At 46.1% G+C, this 13,635-nt stretch overlaps 1 protein-coding gene across 1 annotated transcript in view; it reads left to right on the top strand.

Moving 5' to 3' along the window:
- LOC115579318 (major histocompatibility complex class I-related gene protein-like) overlaps nucleotides 1–13,635 on the top strand; it is a 39,220-nt gene that overhangs the window by 807 nt on the left and 24,778 nt on the right. The window contains exons 2-7 of the mRNA XM_030412822.1: nucleotides 856–872; nucleotides 2,817–3,083; nucleotides 3,331–3,609; nucleotides 12,258–12,579; nucleotides 12,653–12,777; nucleotides 13,010–13,027. Of these exons, the coding sequence (XP_030268682.1) occupies nucleotides 856–872; nucleotides 2,817–3,083; nucleotides 3,331–3,609; nucleotides 12,258–12,579; nucleotides 12,653–12,777; nucleotides 13,010–13,027 (1,028 nt within the window). The remainder of the gene's footprint in view (nucleotides 1–855; nucleotides 873–2,816; nucleotides 3,084–3,330; nucleotides 3,610–12,257; nucleotides 12,580–12,652; nucleotides 12,778–13,009; nucleotides 13,028–13,635) is intronic.

Here is a 13,635-nt window from a genome sequence, read left to right as displayed (position 1 = left end):
CTAAATAAACAAGCTGACCTTAAAGGACGACACAGTTTATACTGTCTTACTGTGTTTACATGTGGCGGACCCTGCCACTTTTCTAACTTCAAACAGTGTTCTGGAACCTTGTTTCCCTCTTAGAACAGCTTGTTTATTCAGTTTTGGGAAAAAAATAAATACTCCTGAGTTTCTCATTAATATTGTAAATAGTAAAATATGTTTTCTTCAGTCCAGGATTGATGTGAGCACGCACACTTTACAGTCTGTTCTTCCGCACTGATGTCCTAAAGCCAGTTTATCTGACTGCCAGAACACTGATATCACTGTACAGTTTATGTTGTGAGACGACGGGGCCTGCATGAGCTCATTAATTTAAACATAATTAAAGAATCAGTGTTAGGTAAGTATGTTTCTGCAAAACCTCAAAAATCTAAAGGGGGATGTTTCTTTATATTGCAACTTTACATTTGTTTTGGTCAAATTTTCTATTTTGACCTTATAAACCGAGTTCTACCTCAAGTAACTCATGAAGCCTCAGTTCATGCCAGCCACTCACCTGCACTCTTACCTGGCTTTTTTGTCAGTGAACCCTTCAAACCTTCAGTTCAACAGTTTTGCTGTTTTGAAAACAAGGTTATGTCAATAAGGAAGTGAGGGCGTGAGCTGGCAAAGTAAGCTGATCTGCTCTGTGGTTCCTTTTTTAAGTCACATGGTATTAGACCTATTCATTTGACATGAACTAAATGACCCGCCTATCTCCAGTCAGGACTCTGCAAGGACAAACAACAGTGAACATCTGATCCAGCTCGGTCCTTCACTCACTCGTCTTCATCAAATCAAGATGAGAACCTTATTGTTGTTGCTTCTTTTCTGTCACGTTTCATCACCAGGTAAGATCACATTTGAAACCTTTAAACTTCATGGTCACACGACTCTTTTGCTCCAAGTTTGGTTTCACTTTCATCTCAACTCGATCAGACTGGTTTAACTGAATCATCATCAGGGGTGAAAGTAGTTTTTTTAATTCTTCATGGTTCTACTCCAGCTTTCATCACTTCCCCTCGGCCCCTGGCATCACACTTGGCAACAATTAAAATATTTGTATATTTGTATATATTTACAGATTATTGAATATTGACAAAAAATTTCAAAATTCCAACAACTTGTTTTGAATTAATACAACACACCTCATCTGTAACAGCTGAACAGTTTAAGTCTCTGAGTCTTATCTGAACGATCTGTAGCGCGTGCTCTACAGTCTGTGGTGCGTTCAGACTGGTCCAACTCGCTTTGGCCAGTTTCACAGGGCACAGAGATTTTCTTTTTAGACTACTAATAAGTCATGGGTGTGTTTTGGGTCTAACATAAAGTACATTGATCAGGGATGAGGAGCATTTCAGTGACATTACCTGCAGCATTCCTCCAGCAGTAGTGACCCTCTCCATCAAAAGGGGCATTGAGTAGTTTTAGAGAAGAAAGTAGAACTCAGAATTTTAATATTTACAATATTAGTGAGGGGATTATACAAACTAATTTTTCTCATAAGTAAATGAGCAAGCTGTTCTCAGAGGAAAATAAGTTCTCCAGAACACTGTTTATGTGGCGGACCCTGCCACCTTTCTAGCTTCAAGCAAAGCAAAACCGTATCAATTGTGTTTTCCTTTAAGGTCAAGTTGTTAAGGCATTTAACATTTTTTATAGTATTTCATGTGTCACAATAACGGGGAGAACTAGATTAGGACCCAAATGCAGACATACACACAGGAGGCAGGATCAGGTAAACAAAGGGTGAGCTTTAATTAAACAAAGCTGAGTATACAAAAAACAAAGGAATCCAGATAAACCAAAAGCAAGTCACAAGGACAAAAAACAAAGTAGCAACAAAAAGCTTAAAGTGCAACAAAAGTAAAGTACAAATCAATGACCGAACAAGAGCACCAAATAAACCAGAAACATACCAGGGTGATACAAGAGGAGCAGACAGGAGCAAATACAAAAAATAAAGAAGTACAAAAAAGCAACAACTGAATAAAGTACAATCCAAAGAAACACTGGGAAAACAGGCCGGGATTCAGGCAGGAATGGGCAGGAACAAAGGAAGAAGGAACAACACAAAACACAGACGGAGGCTGACAGAAGGAACTGACAAGGATTTGAGGTAGAACAAAGACTATATACACAGACACACTAACGATGGGATGAGGAACAAGTGGAGTGAGGAGGGAAAAGGACAGGTGAGGTAATGAACAGAAAAACACTGAGAGGGAAAAACACAGAGGAGGAACTGAAAAGCAAGAAGTGACAGGGTATGATATCAAAATAAAACAGAAAACACAACAACAACAAGAAGTTCAGATCTAACAGTAAAATTGTTTGTGTGTCGCAGCTGACTGCATGATAAAAGTACAGATGGTAAGAGGCAATTTAGAAGCAATGTCTAATGAAACCACATGTTTAAGATGGCACGAAGTTAGCAGATGTGTTTTCTTGTTGAAAATGTGATCGTATCTGGGTTTTGGCCAGCAGCTTGTGTCCCCTTGTCCCAGTGCTGCAGGCCCTGAATATTTGAGTGGTACCTGACGATACCAGCCTACTTTCACCCCTGATCATACTGAATGCATTATATTATTGAGAGTGCTGATAATGATGTGTGTATTCATACTGAATGGAGTCTGTTTGTCCTGCACATTTAAAACCTTTGCATTGCTCCTGCATAGTAAACACACACACACTTAGTTTTACTTTTACTGGCTGATGTTTAGCCTGTTTTAACTGAATTATATTGATAATAATGTGATTAGTGTTATTTATAAGCTCCTTTGTTTGTCCTGCAGTGCTACACTCCCTGAAGTATTTGAAAACTGTATCAACTGGAATCCAAAACCTTCCAGAATTTCTGGCAACAGCAGAAGTTGATGAACTTCTGCTGGGGTCCTGTGACAGCAACCAAAGGCTGGATGTGAAATATGACTGGGCGAATAAAATGTTAAAAGAGCATCCTGAGCGGTTGGAGCATTACAAACAACAGTGTTTCCACAGTTTGCCAGACTTCTTCAAATCCTTCACTAACAGGTTGATGCGTCTCTACAACCAAAGTGGAGGTACAGTATGTAACATGTTATAGCCTGTTTAACTTTTTACTGTTCTGCATCTTAGTTGTAAAGTGACCCAGGGCCTCAAGATACCAATCAGTTCAAACTCTATTCATCATGTCAACATTAATCAGCTGATAGTTAGACTTGTTGCTGAAGCTGTTAAACACAAACTAATGATACTAATCTGATTTAAATCAGATTAAATGTTTCATCTGTGAATCAGTGTTAATTACAGTCTCTGTCTCTGTCTCAGGTGTCCATGTTTTACAAGAGGTGGAGAGCTGTGAGTGGGATGATGAGACTGAAGAGGTCAAAGGTTTCGATCAGTTTGGTTATGATGGAGAAGGCTTCATGGCATTGGATCCAAATACATTTACATGGATCGCTCTAAGGCCTGAGGCTGTCCCCTTCAAAATGAGTTGGAACGCTGACGAAGAGAACGCAAGAGGCTTAAAGATTTCTTTTACTCAGATTTGTCCACACTGGCTGAAGAAGTATGTGGAGTTTGGGAGGAGCTTTCTGCTGAGAACAGGTAGAATCACATGAATTGTTGTAGTTTATTGAACCAACAGTCTTCATTCAGTCTGCTCAGATTGAACTGTCATTGTGTTATGAACCTTATCAGTCTGACATTACATTGTTTTGTCTGTTTGTTTTCTGTAGCAGTAAGATTAGTGTAGCCTTTTCCCATGCTACCGTGGGTAACCTCGGCAAGTAGCTCTCCTGAGCCCTCTCCACCTCTCTCTCTCCTTCAGCTGCAACCCAACTACACTCACCTCCACAACTAGATTCTGTCCCAACCATGGGCATCGCACACGTTACACCACTTTTTGAAAGTGGTACACACGCACACACTTATATCATTTTCAAAATCTATCTATCCACTTAGTGCACATTTGCACTGTGCACTCTATTAGCTGTAACATGTTTTACTTGCTTAATGAGATAATCGCCAGTTCACTAACAAGACCACGCCAAGTTTTACTGTTTATGTAGTTTATGTAAATGTTGGGAAAATTTGGAGAGGATAGTAAAGAGGGGTCGGGGTGGTTGGATATGGAAAAGGGGTCGAGGTCGGTGGATGAAGAGGGGCTTTTAGAGGGGCTGCGGGTTGCCGGGCCATCTAGAAACCGAGTGGGGGTACGTCTCGATGGGGTTCCTGTGCTGGATGGCACAAGTCTCTGTTCTGTCATGTCTTCTTGCCGTGGATGATGATGGATGGTGATTGCTGGTGATCCTGTGATAAAGGATGGTGGAGAAAGAGAGGGTCTGAGGGGAGGGTTATACGAACTTGAGACGAACAGGAGAGAGCTGGTTTGACTTACCTGTGTAGGTTTCACAGGTGATGGGATCAGGGCGGTGGAGGTGGTTAAGTTGATTAGGCACAGATGGTTCATTTGATGAGAAGCAGGTGGTTAGGTTGATGAGATGCAGGTGCTCCCCCAAAGGTGTTACTGAGTTATTTGAATGTGGTCTTGACAGATATCGCAAAGGTGGCTGTGAATGTAATTGTTATAGGTCTGGGAGGACCAGCGGCCAGGAGTTTGATGGTGTGTTTGGAGCTGGCGGTGGTGGCAGCTCCTATGCGGAAGGAGTGGCCAGAGTAAAGTTCTGGAGAAATTCCTGATTTTGTATCTGGTAGAGATGGTGGTGAAACCAGAAGCGCGTGGCGACTCTGCTTGTGCTTGTCTCTAGTGTAGATATGCAAGAATGGGTTTGGTTAGGGTTTGGTTGGTTAGGTAAGAGTTAAAGTGAAACTCTCGCCAGAAAGCAACCAAGGCTTTATTTGGGATTGAATATGAGTCAAACCTTCGTGTGAAAGCATAATTAGGACGAAAGAGGCACTTTTAAGATTTACCGTAGTTTCGGTTTTGGGCACGTTAATTTTGAACAGGAGTGCATGGGGCAAGACATGCTAGCATCAAAATCGCTATTTTTAGAACACTAAGAAGGCTTGACACAACATGAAACTTTGCTCGTAGCATCACTAGGGTCTCTACACATGAACACGAGCATTGAGAACATTGTTTGTGTACACAGAGTTTATGAAAAAGAAGGTTTTTGAACTACTCACGTTAGCTGCTGCAGCTCCTGCGCGTCACTGTTATGCCAGACAAAAAGTGTTGATCCCCGAGTGCGACCTGACAGGCAGGAGAGTAATGGTGAACCCCTCTATTTGTCTGCCTTGACGGCGACGCGCAGGTGTGCAGCAGCTAACATGAGTAGTTCAAAAACCTTCTTTTTCATAAACTCTGTGTACACAAACAATGTTCTCAATGCTCTTGTTCATGAGTAGAGACCCTGGTGATGCTACGAGCAAAGTTTCATGTTGTGTCGAGCCTTCTTAGTGTTCTAAAAATAGCGATGCTAGCATGTCCTGCCCATGCACTCCTGTTCAAAATTAACGTGCCCAAAACCGAAACTACGGTGAATCTTAAAAGTGCCGCTTTCGTCCTGATTATGCTTTCACACGAAGGTTTGACTCATGTTCAATCCCAAATAAAGCCTTGGTTGCTTTTTGGCGAGAGTTTCGCTTTAAGTCGGAGGAGGAAAATGGGATGAGAGAGGCCAAACTGGTCAGTCTTGCTTCATTTGAGGTTTAACCAGAGGGTGTTGTGGGAATGGAAGGAGATGTCCAAGAGGGTTGTGTGTCGTAAGGGGTCTTGGGTAGATGTGGCGGAGGTGAATTATTAGCATCATAGAAAGCCAAAGAATGCCAGGAGGAAAATCAGGTACAGGGCTGAGTCAGTGAATGGAGACGAATATCCTGAGGGGAGGGTAAGGATGCAGCAGTAGAGGAGATCTGTGGTTAAGGGTAAGTGTTCAGGTGCGAGCTGTGGTTGTGCTTCGCAAAGGCCTTTGATCAGCATGGTGACATGGGGATGAGAAACGTAGGGGGCCAGAGTTCCGGAGAGCAGTTTGGCGAAGAAGTTGATGGTGCTGAGGTATACTTGGATGGCAGAGGTGACTGTCAGGAAATCGTACAGGAGCTGGATGACATAAGGGAGGTTGTGATTATTGAGCAGTATCCAGCAGAGCGTCTAATATTTTAGGACTGCTCCTGCATCCGAAAGTTAGGCAGACTGTGAAATAGAATTGGCCTTTCCAGGAAACGTCAAAGAATTTCCAGAATTCTGGACAGAGTGGCAAGACTTTGAAGGCACTGTTGACGTCGCCTTTTCCAGCCAGCTGCCAAGGCCAGAGAGACGGATCAGGTATAAGGCCTGGGTAATGGAGGTGTCGTTCATGGAAAAATCTGGGCTGAGGATGAGGTTGTTGATGCTTGGGGTGGTGGTGCCATGGGGTGAAGAGAGGTCGATGATGATCCTCTTTTTAACCAGAATTTCACTAGCAAGGACCACACCGTCAACGAGTTGTGACAAAGGAAAACGAAGTGTCGAAGATCTTGGTTCTTTTGAGTTCTTCGAGTGCGTTGTGGGGATTCTTGTAGAGAATCCGCCGCCGCTCCCAGGCAGCGACGGAACCCCAAAAACCTCCAATTACTTGAGAAGAGATTGAGCAGATCTGAGATCTTTGAGATCTGAACGGATGTAACGGTGGTACGTTTGGGAGGACCAGCGGCCTATGAGATGTATGAAGTGTTCTGGGAAGCCATTAAGGGAGGCTGAAGTGGCAGCTCCGATTCTGAAGGAGTGCCCAGAGTAGTTGTCGGGCAAAATACCAGACAATGAGAGCACCCGGCGAAAGTGATGGCCACTTGGCTGGATTCGGAGATGAAGAGAGAGATTTACGGAATTGCAAGAAATTTGCGAGGGTTTCGAAGGGATTCAGTGGTGATTGGACCTTGAAGAAGAAGACGGGTGTAGGCGGACCAAATTGATTGGTTTTGGTTTGCTTTAAGTGGAACACCATAGTGTCATCTGAAAAGCGAGACAAGTCAGAAATGCAAGCGTGACGGCTTGAGTCGAAGTGAATGGTTGAGGAGGTGAATTCGGAGCATCTGAGGAAACCAAAAGGCAAGCAAGAACATGGCTTCCAGGGTTTGGGCGACTTGAGGAGTACCGTACCCGGAACGGATTGTGTGGAGGCAGATTAACAGCAAGTCGGCATTAAGAGGAAGACAGCGAGGGCTTAACGAACTGTTAACGAACAGCTGGTTATTGTCTTGGAAAGAAGCTGATACCGCTAAGGTAAGCTTGGTGATGCGTGATTTGTCATGAGGAATGGGCGTAAGTACTGAAAGAAGTCGTGGTGATGAGATCAAATGACGGAAAGGTTGTGTTGTATTGGTCGTGAAAGTAATGGAAGCTTTCCAAGCTGTCCAGTAGGAAGAGAGGGTCGAGGGTGATAGGCTGTTGATGGTAGAGCTCTGGGAGTCGCTTATCAGGGGTATAAGCGCAGGATTTACGAGTTGAATGTCGACGCCCAACTGGCGTAGGGAAGGTATCTGCGTGAGGTGCCAAGCTTCTGAACTTCTGGCATTCATTAGCGAGCTTCAGGGGCGATTCTGCCGCAAGCCATCTTCCTTTGTAGAAACCCCCCAAAACCGGCCCAAGGAGCAGCATCGATGTACAGATGGATGTCATGTGGGTTAGTTGGTTGGTCATCGTAAAAGAAAGTGATTCCGTTCCAATTGGTGAGAGGGTTGAGTCACGGACGGATTTCAGCAAGGCTTGAGCTATCCAGGGAGATGGAGGTCAAGAGTGATGGGACGGAAGGGACAGAAGTTGACGTTTGGTGCGGCGCGGGGCACAGAAGAAGGTTCGGCTGAGCTTTCCGACCGGGAATGAAGTCTAAAACTTGTTAGTGTCAAGAATGATTCAGAGAAACTCGAGGGATGTGGAGGGGCCCTCTGTTTTCTCTGCGACGATGGGACCCCGAGGTTGGAGAAGACTGAAGTCAGGGTAATCAGGCTGGAAGCGGGTGGCGATGAGGTGGGGGGAAATTGTTAGACTGGATCCAGCTGAGGGCTTCAGGTGGGGTGTTGAAGAGTTTAGGCTGCTTTGCGACCAAAGGTGAGCCTAACGGCGAAGTAATATATACCACGCAGGTGGATGCTGAAGAAACGGCAGAAGTCGGGGTGAATAGGGAGGACTTTAAGAGCACTGGTCTGTTCCTGGACCTTCCTTAACTTCCTTAGCGAGCGTGCGGTCAACTGAATCTGGCTCGGTTATGGTCGACTGAAGATTTTGGATTTCAAAAGAGATAGATGATTGTGTGGGAGTCCGGGGTGAAGACCTTCTTCAAGTCCTTTATGAGAAACTAGCTTTGGCGAGGTAGGTTGTACGGGCATTCGGGGTGGGCATGGCCCCCGCTGCAGAAGAAGTAAACTAGGAGGAAGCGGCACTGGGACACGGTGCATCCGGTACTGTTGAAGCCGTTGCAAATCGAATGACCTCCTTGGTGCATGACGGGCCTGCCTTTCTTTTATACGCCGTTGATTACGGGAAGATGACTGAAGGGGTAGATGACATCTGTTCTGGAGGTATGGGTGCTGGTGGAACTGCCGCCGACAGGCGAGAGAAGGCTGAAGCTCTCATTTGGTTTTTTGTGCAGCTCAGTGTGGGTAGCTGTGTATAAAGTGAAATTAGTGGTTGCCTGCTGAGGGGGAAGAACGGGTGCCGGCATCCCGGTGCTGACGACCCCAGCCGACATGAGCTGCTGGGACTGATGGAGCTGGGAGATGGAAGCTCTCTGCATCCCGGCATAGGGTGCTGGCACCTGGTACCAGGAGTTGAAGCGAGGTGCTGTGGTTGCTGGAATTAGACGGCAGAGGGCACTGGCATCTTGGTGCCAGGAGACTTGGTTGAAGCGAGGTGCTGTTGTTGATGGAAACAGGAAGCAGAGGGCTCTGGCATCCCGGTGCCAGGAGCCCTGGTTGAAGCAATCTGCTGTGGTTGCTGGAAATAGGCGCCAGAGGGCGCTGGCATCTCGGTGCCAGGAGCCCCGGTTGAAGCGAGCTGCTGTGGTTGCTTGAAACGGGAAGCAGGGGGTGCTGACATCTCGGTGCCGGGAGCCCCGGTTGATCGAGCTGCTGTGGTTGCTTGAAACGGGAAGCCGGGGGCGCTGGCATCTCGGTGCCAGGAGCCCCAGTTGAAGCGAGCTGCTGTGGTTGCTTGAAACGGGAAGCAGGGGGTGCTAACATCTCGGTGCCGGGAGCCCCGGTTGATCAAGCTGCTGTGGTTGCTTGAAACGGGAAGCCGGGGGCACTGGCATCTCGGTGCCAGGAGCCCCGGTTGAAGCGAGCTGCTGTGGTTGCTGGAAACAGAAAGCAGAGGGCTCTGGCATCTCGGTGCCAGGATCAGAATCAGAATCAGAATCCTTTAATGTCCCGCAGACGGGGAAATTTGTTTGTCGCAGCAGCAGAATATTATGAGAACAGAGCAATAGCAAAATAGATAATAGAATAGACACTATAGTTAAAAAGGGAAAGAAATGGAACCGAATCGACGTATATACATATTTACATGATGTAGTGCAAGAATGGACAGTAATTTTTAATATACAGACCGGAGTGGTTGAAGCGAGTTGCTGTGGTTGCTGGACACAGGAAGCAGAGGGCGCTAGCATCTCGGTGCCAGGAGCCCCGGTTGAAGCAAGCTGCTGTGGTTGCTGGACACGGGAAGCAGAGGGCGCTGGCATCCCGGTGCCAGGAGCCTCCGCTGAAACAGGCTGCTGTGGTTGCTAGCAGGGGGCAGTAGGGGGCATTGGCATCCTTGTGCCAGGAGTCCCCGCAAAGTTTAGCTGCGGTGATGGCTGGAACTGGATGACGGTGGGCAATGTGTCGTTTGCCCTTGAGGTTGTAGGTTGCTGTAGCTGATGATGATAATCCTGATAGAAGTTGGAGGGTCCTGGAATCCATCTGGGCGCTCCTTCTGGAGTGTAGTGATGCGAGAAGTGGTGGCGGAAACTCTGGAGTTGTTTGATCTGGCAGAGGATCTCTGTCTCTGCTTTTGCTGCTGCTCTTTGTTTTCTTTGGGCTGTGTTATTTGATTGTACTGTCCCTTTAACAAGAGCGTAGACGTCACTGCCTGTAGGGCTGTGCGTGATGACGTCACCTGAAAGCGATCTGGTGTTAACGGAACGTGCAGCCATTAGTTTATTTATTTATTTTGTATTTATTCATTCATTCATTTATTTATTTATTTTATTTTATTTTTTTTTATTATTATTATTGTTTTTTTTTATTATTATTATTATTATTTCAAAGATTGGATATTGTGGTGGCTAGAACTGGATGGCAGCGGGCACCATGTTGTAGGTTGCTGGTGTCGATGATGAAAATCCTGATGGGGATTGGAAGGTCCTGAAAACCATCTGGGTACTCCCTTTGGAGTGGAGTGATGACGAGAGGTGGTAGCAGAAACTCTAGAGTCATTTGATCTGGCTGAGGATCACTGTCTCCACTTTTGCTGCTGCACTTTCTGTTGTCTATGAGCTTTCTGCTGTCTTTGGGCTGTAGTATTTAATTGTACTGTCCCTTTTAAGCGTCGACGTCGCGGTGTGTTGCGTGCGTGTGATGATGTCACCCGGAAGAGAGCTGGTGTTGACGGAAGAAGCTCAAATGCGTGTCGAGAAAGTTTGGCTTTATAGTCCATTCGGTGAAACAGAATTAATTTGTCGTTTAAAATTTTCTGGGGAGTGGCTAATGTCCAATCGGTGACTGTAGAAGATGAAAGCCGGTCGGGGGAACTCACCGGAGCGTGGAGACGTTGCGACCGGCGAGTTGTTCGGCCGGTGTTGGTGGAACGATGGTGGGAGGCTTCGCTTCTTGGAGGTGAAGGAGTCAGCGAACTGTGGCGAACTGCAGAGTCGGTGACTTTCTGTTCCGGAATTTCCTCGTACTCTCTTTGCTGCGGAAGGAGGTGGGCTGGGAGACACGGGAGAGTCGTCGGACGAACTATGATCATTTTGGATGTTGAGGAGAGATGAAACAGGCGGGATGCGAACCATGGATGAGACGAAGTTGGTGCTCTTCAGACCCGCTCGCGTCCTAGGCGGCTGTTGGGCCACTGGAATCGGGGTCTCGGGTACAGAGGTAACGGGAAAGTAGTCGGCTTCAGATGAATGTGATCCTCATCTCGTCTGAAAGATTGTCCGACAGGGATAGTGATACGAAGTCCATGATGAGGTGAGTAGAGTCTGATGTTGCTCTTACAAAAGTTTGGATGTGCTCGGACGAGGCGATGTCGCGTGATCTCGTTTCTGGGTGCGAGAGCGCAGAATACGAGAGCGAAGCAGAGGAGAGGGTCAGGTGGTTATTTATAGAAATGCGGAAGTTGGCGCTGTTGAGGTGTGGTCCTGCTCCTGAAACTTCGCCAATTAAGCTTCAAATGTTCTTGTAGCGATGCCAATGGGACTGATTCAGTAGATTTGGAAGGGTGGGCTGGAAAATGGTCTTATCATGAAGCCGTCCTTGAGCTCTTTACGGAGTAATGTGTCCACTGTGTCAGGTTGGGTGAATGCAGACTGTAGGCTGGTGCAGGTGAATCACGAGTCAGGGACGGTGATGAAGCCTGGATGAAAGACAAATGAGGTAGTGGACAAAGGAACGGCTCAGGGTGGTGAGTCAAGGCGGTCTTCAGGGCAGGGATTTTGAGGGGTCTCTGTAGGTGGTGGCTTAGTCAAGGTGCGTGTTTGATCGGGTTATGGGGTTGATCTGGCGTGGGCGCTGCTTTAGAACGAACAAGTTTGGAGGAACCAGCAGCTTGAGAGGTTGCAACCAAGGTCGTTAAAATTGTTGCAGACCATCCTGCCACCCTGGAAGAGTACCAGCCTCCCGATGCCACATGGGAGGGTGCCATGGGTTGATGGTAACGAGTTGGTGGGTTGGGGGAGAGCAGGCTTGGGGGTGATGGGAGAAGGCGGTGCAGCATGCGGTGGTCAGTGGGGGGGCAGGGGCGTGAGGTTGAGGCGAGAGGACGTGGAAGTGGGGCAGTGATGACGCTTTTGGTGGCTGGGTGTGAGAGAGCCCCGCAAAGGTTGCATGGAAGGGAGGGCTTTGCCGCAAATACTCTGCGGTAGAGCTCAGAGTACAGGGCTCCCCATTGTGTGCCCTGATTGAATTGATGGAGGCGGCCTGAGGCTTGGGAGGTGAACAAGACGTGAGCTTTGCATCGAAGCTCAGACTGTGATAGTCAGTGTACACTCAGCATGAGTTAAGTAAGTTTGCTGTCTCAGTGTTTGAAAATAGAAATAGTTTCATTGATCTCTCTCCAGAGCTTCCTTCAGTGTCTCTCCTCCAGAAGACTCCCTCCTCTCCAGTCAGCTGCCTTGCTACAGGTTTCTACCCTCACAGAGCCTCACTTTTCTGGAGGAAAGATGGAGAGGAGCTTCATGAGGAGGTGGACCACGGAGAGATCCTCCCCAACCACGATGGAACCTTCCAGATGAGTGCTGACCTGAACCTTTCATCAGTCACACCTGAAGACTGGACGAAGTACGACTGTGTGTTTCAGCTCTTTGGTGTGAAGGAGGACATCATCACCAAACTGGAGAAAGATCGGATCAGAACCAATGAAGGTAAGAGTGAGATCAGAGGGTGCTGAAGGGGAGAATTCATGTTGGAAAAAACAAAACCAGTAATAAACTATTTTGTTGTTCATCTGCGCCAGTCTCATTTTATTGTATTCAACAGTGAAGCCCAGTAACATGACCGTCCTTGTCACTGCTGCAGTTGTTGTTCTTGCTCTCATTCTCATCGGTGCTGCTGGATTCATTGTTTACAAAAAGAAGAAAGGTGAGAAAGAAAAAGGAAAGATTTCACCTCTTTGATTCCAGTCTGAGTTGATTTCTTTTATTCAGGTTTCAAAATGAAAACAAGCATCAGAGAAAGTAAATACAGTCAGATTGAAACAGACTGAGTATATGCAGATACTCAGTCTGAGTGAGTAGAAGAGAGGAATAAAGTGACTAAAGATAATCTGGCATTTACAACTGGACTGAAATTATTTGTCTTGTTCTGATTTCAGCCATCAGCCCTCCATCTTGTAAGTAAAACTTACTTTGGTTCTATTTCAGCTGATCTGACTCACACTTCATGTTTTAGATTAAAACATGTTTCACATTATTGTGCAGATTAACCTTTTCAACACTGTTTCCTGTATTTATTGTTTATAAAAGTTCAATCCAGGATGTTTGTTTCTGACCTGCAGCTCCTGACAACAGCACAGAGCTCTCTGAGCAGCTGAATCCAGAGACCTGAATGACAAACACACTCAGTGACTCTCCTGGTCACACTTTATTTAGCTTTGCAAAACTAAAATACAATAAAAGAGTAAAAGATGGCTTCTTGCAATAACAGTAAAGTTACATATAAAAAAGGACTGATTGAAAAGGTGGGACTGTTCTATGTTCTATCTCTCTGATTGGTTGTTTTACTGAGTGTTGTTTTCTTCCTCTAATGATGTACAGCTGAGGTGATTCCAGATGATGCATCTCTAATTATCTATGAGTAAGAGAGAGTTAGCAAAGCTCTACACCTCAACATGTGAAGAGACAGTAATGTAAGATAGTTTGGTTTTGGGACTTCTAACACCTGATTTGTTGGTGTGCTGTTAGTTGTCTGTATAGAGTAAATGTAAGTACTGACCCATTC

Source organism: Sparus aurata, chromosome 3, assembly GCF_900880675.1.
Source record: "Sparus aurata chromosome 3, fSpaAur1.1, whole genome shotgun sequence".
Lineage (NCBI taxonomy): Eukaryota > Metazoa > Chordata > Actinopteri > Spariformes > Sparidae > Sparus > Sparus aurata.
The sequence above is the reverse complement of the archived record's forward strand: the minus strand, read 5'-3'. Positions and strand labels throughout refer to the sequence as shown.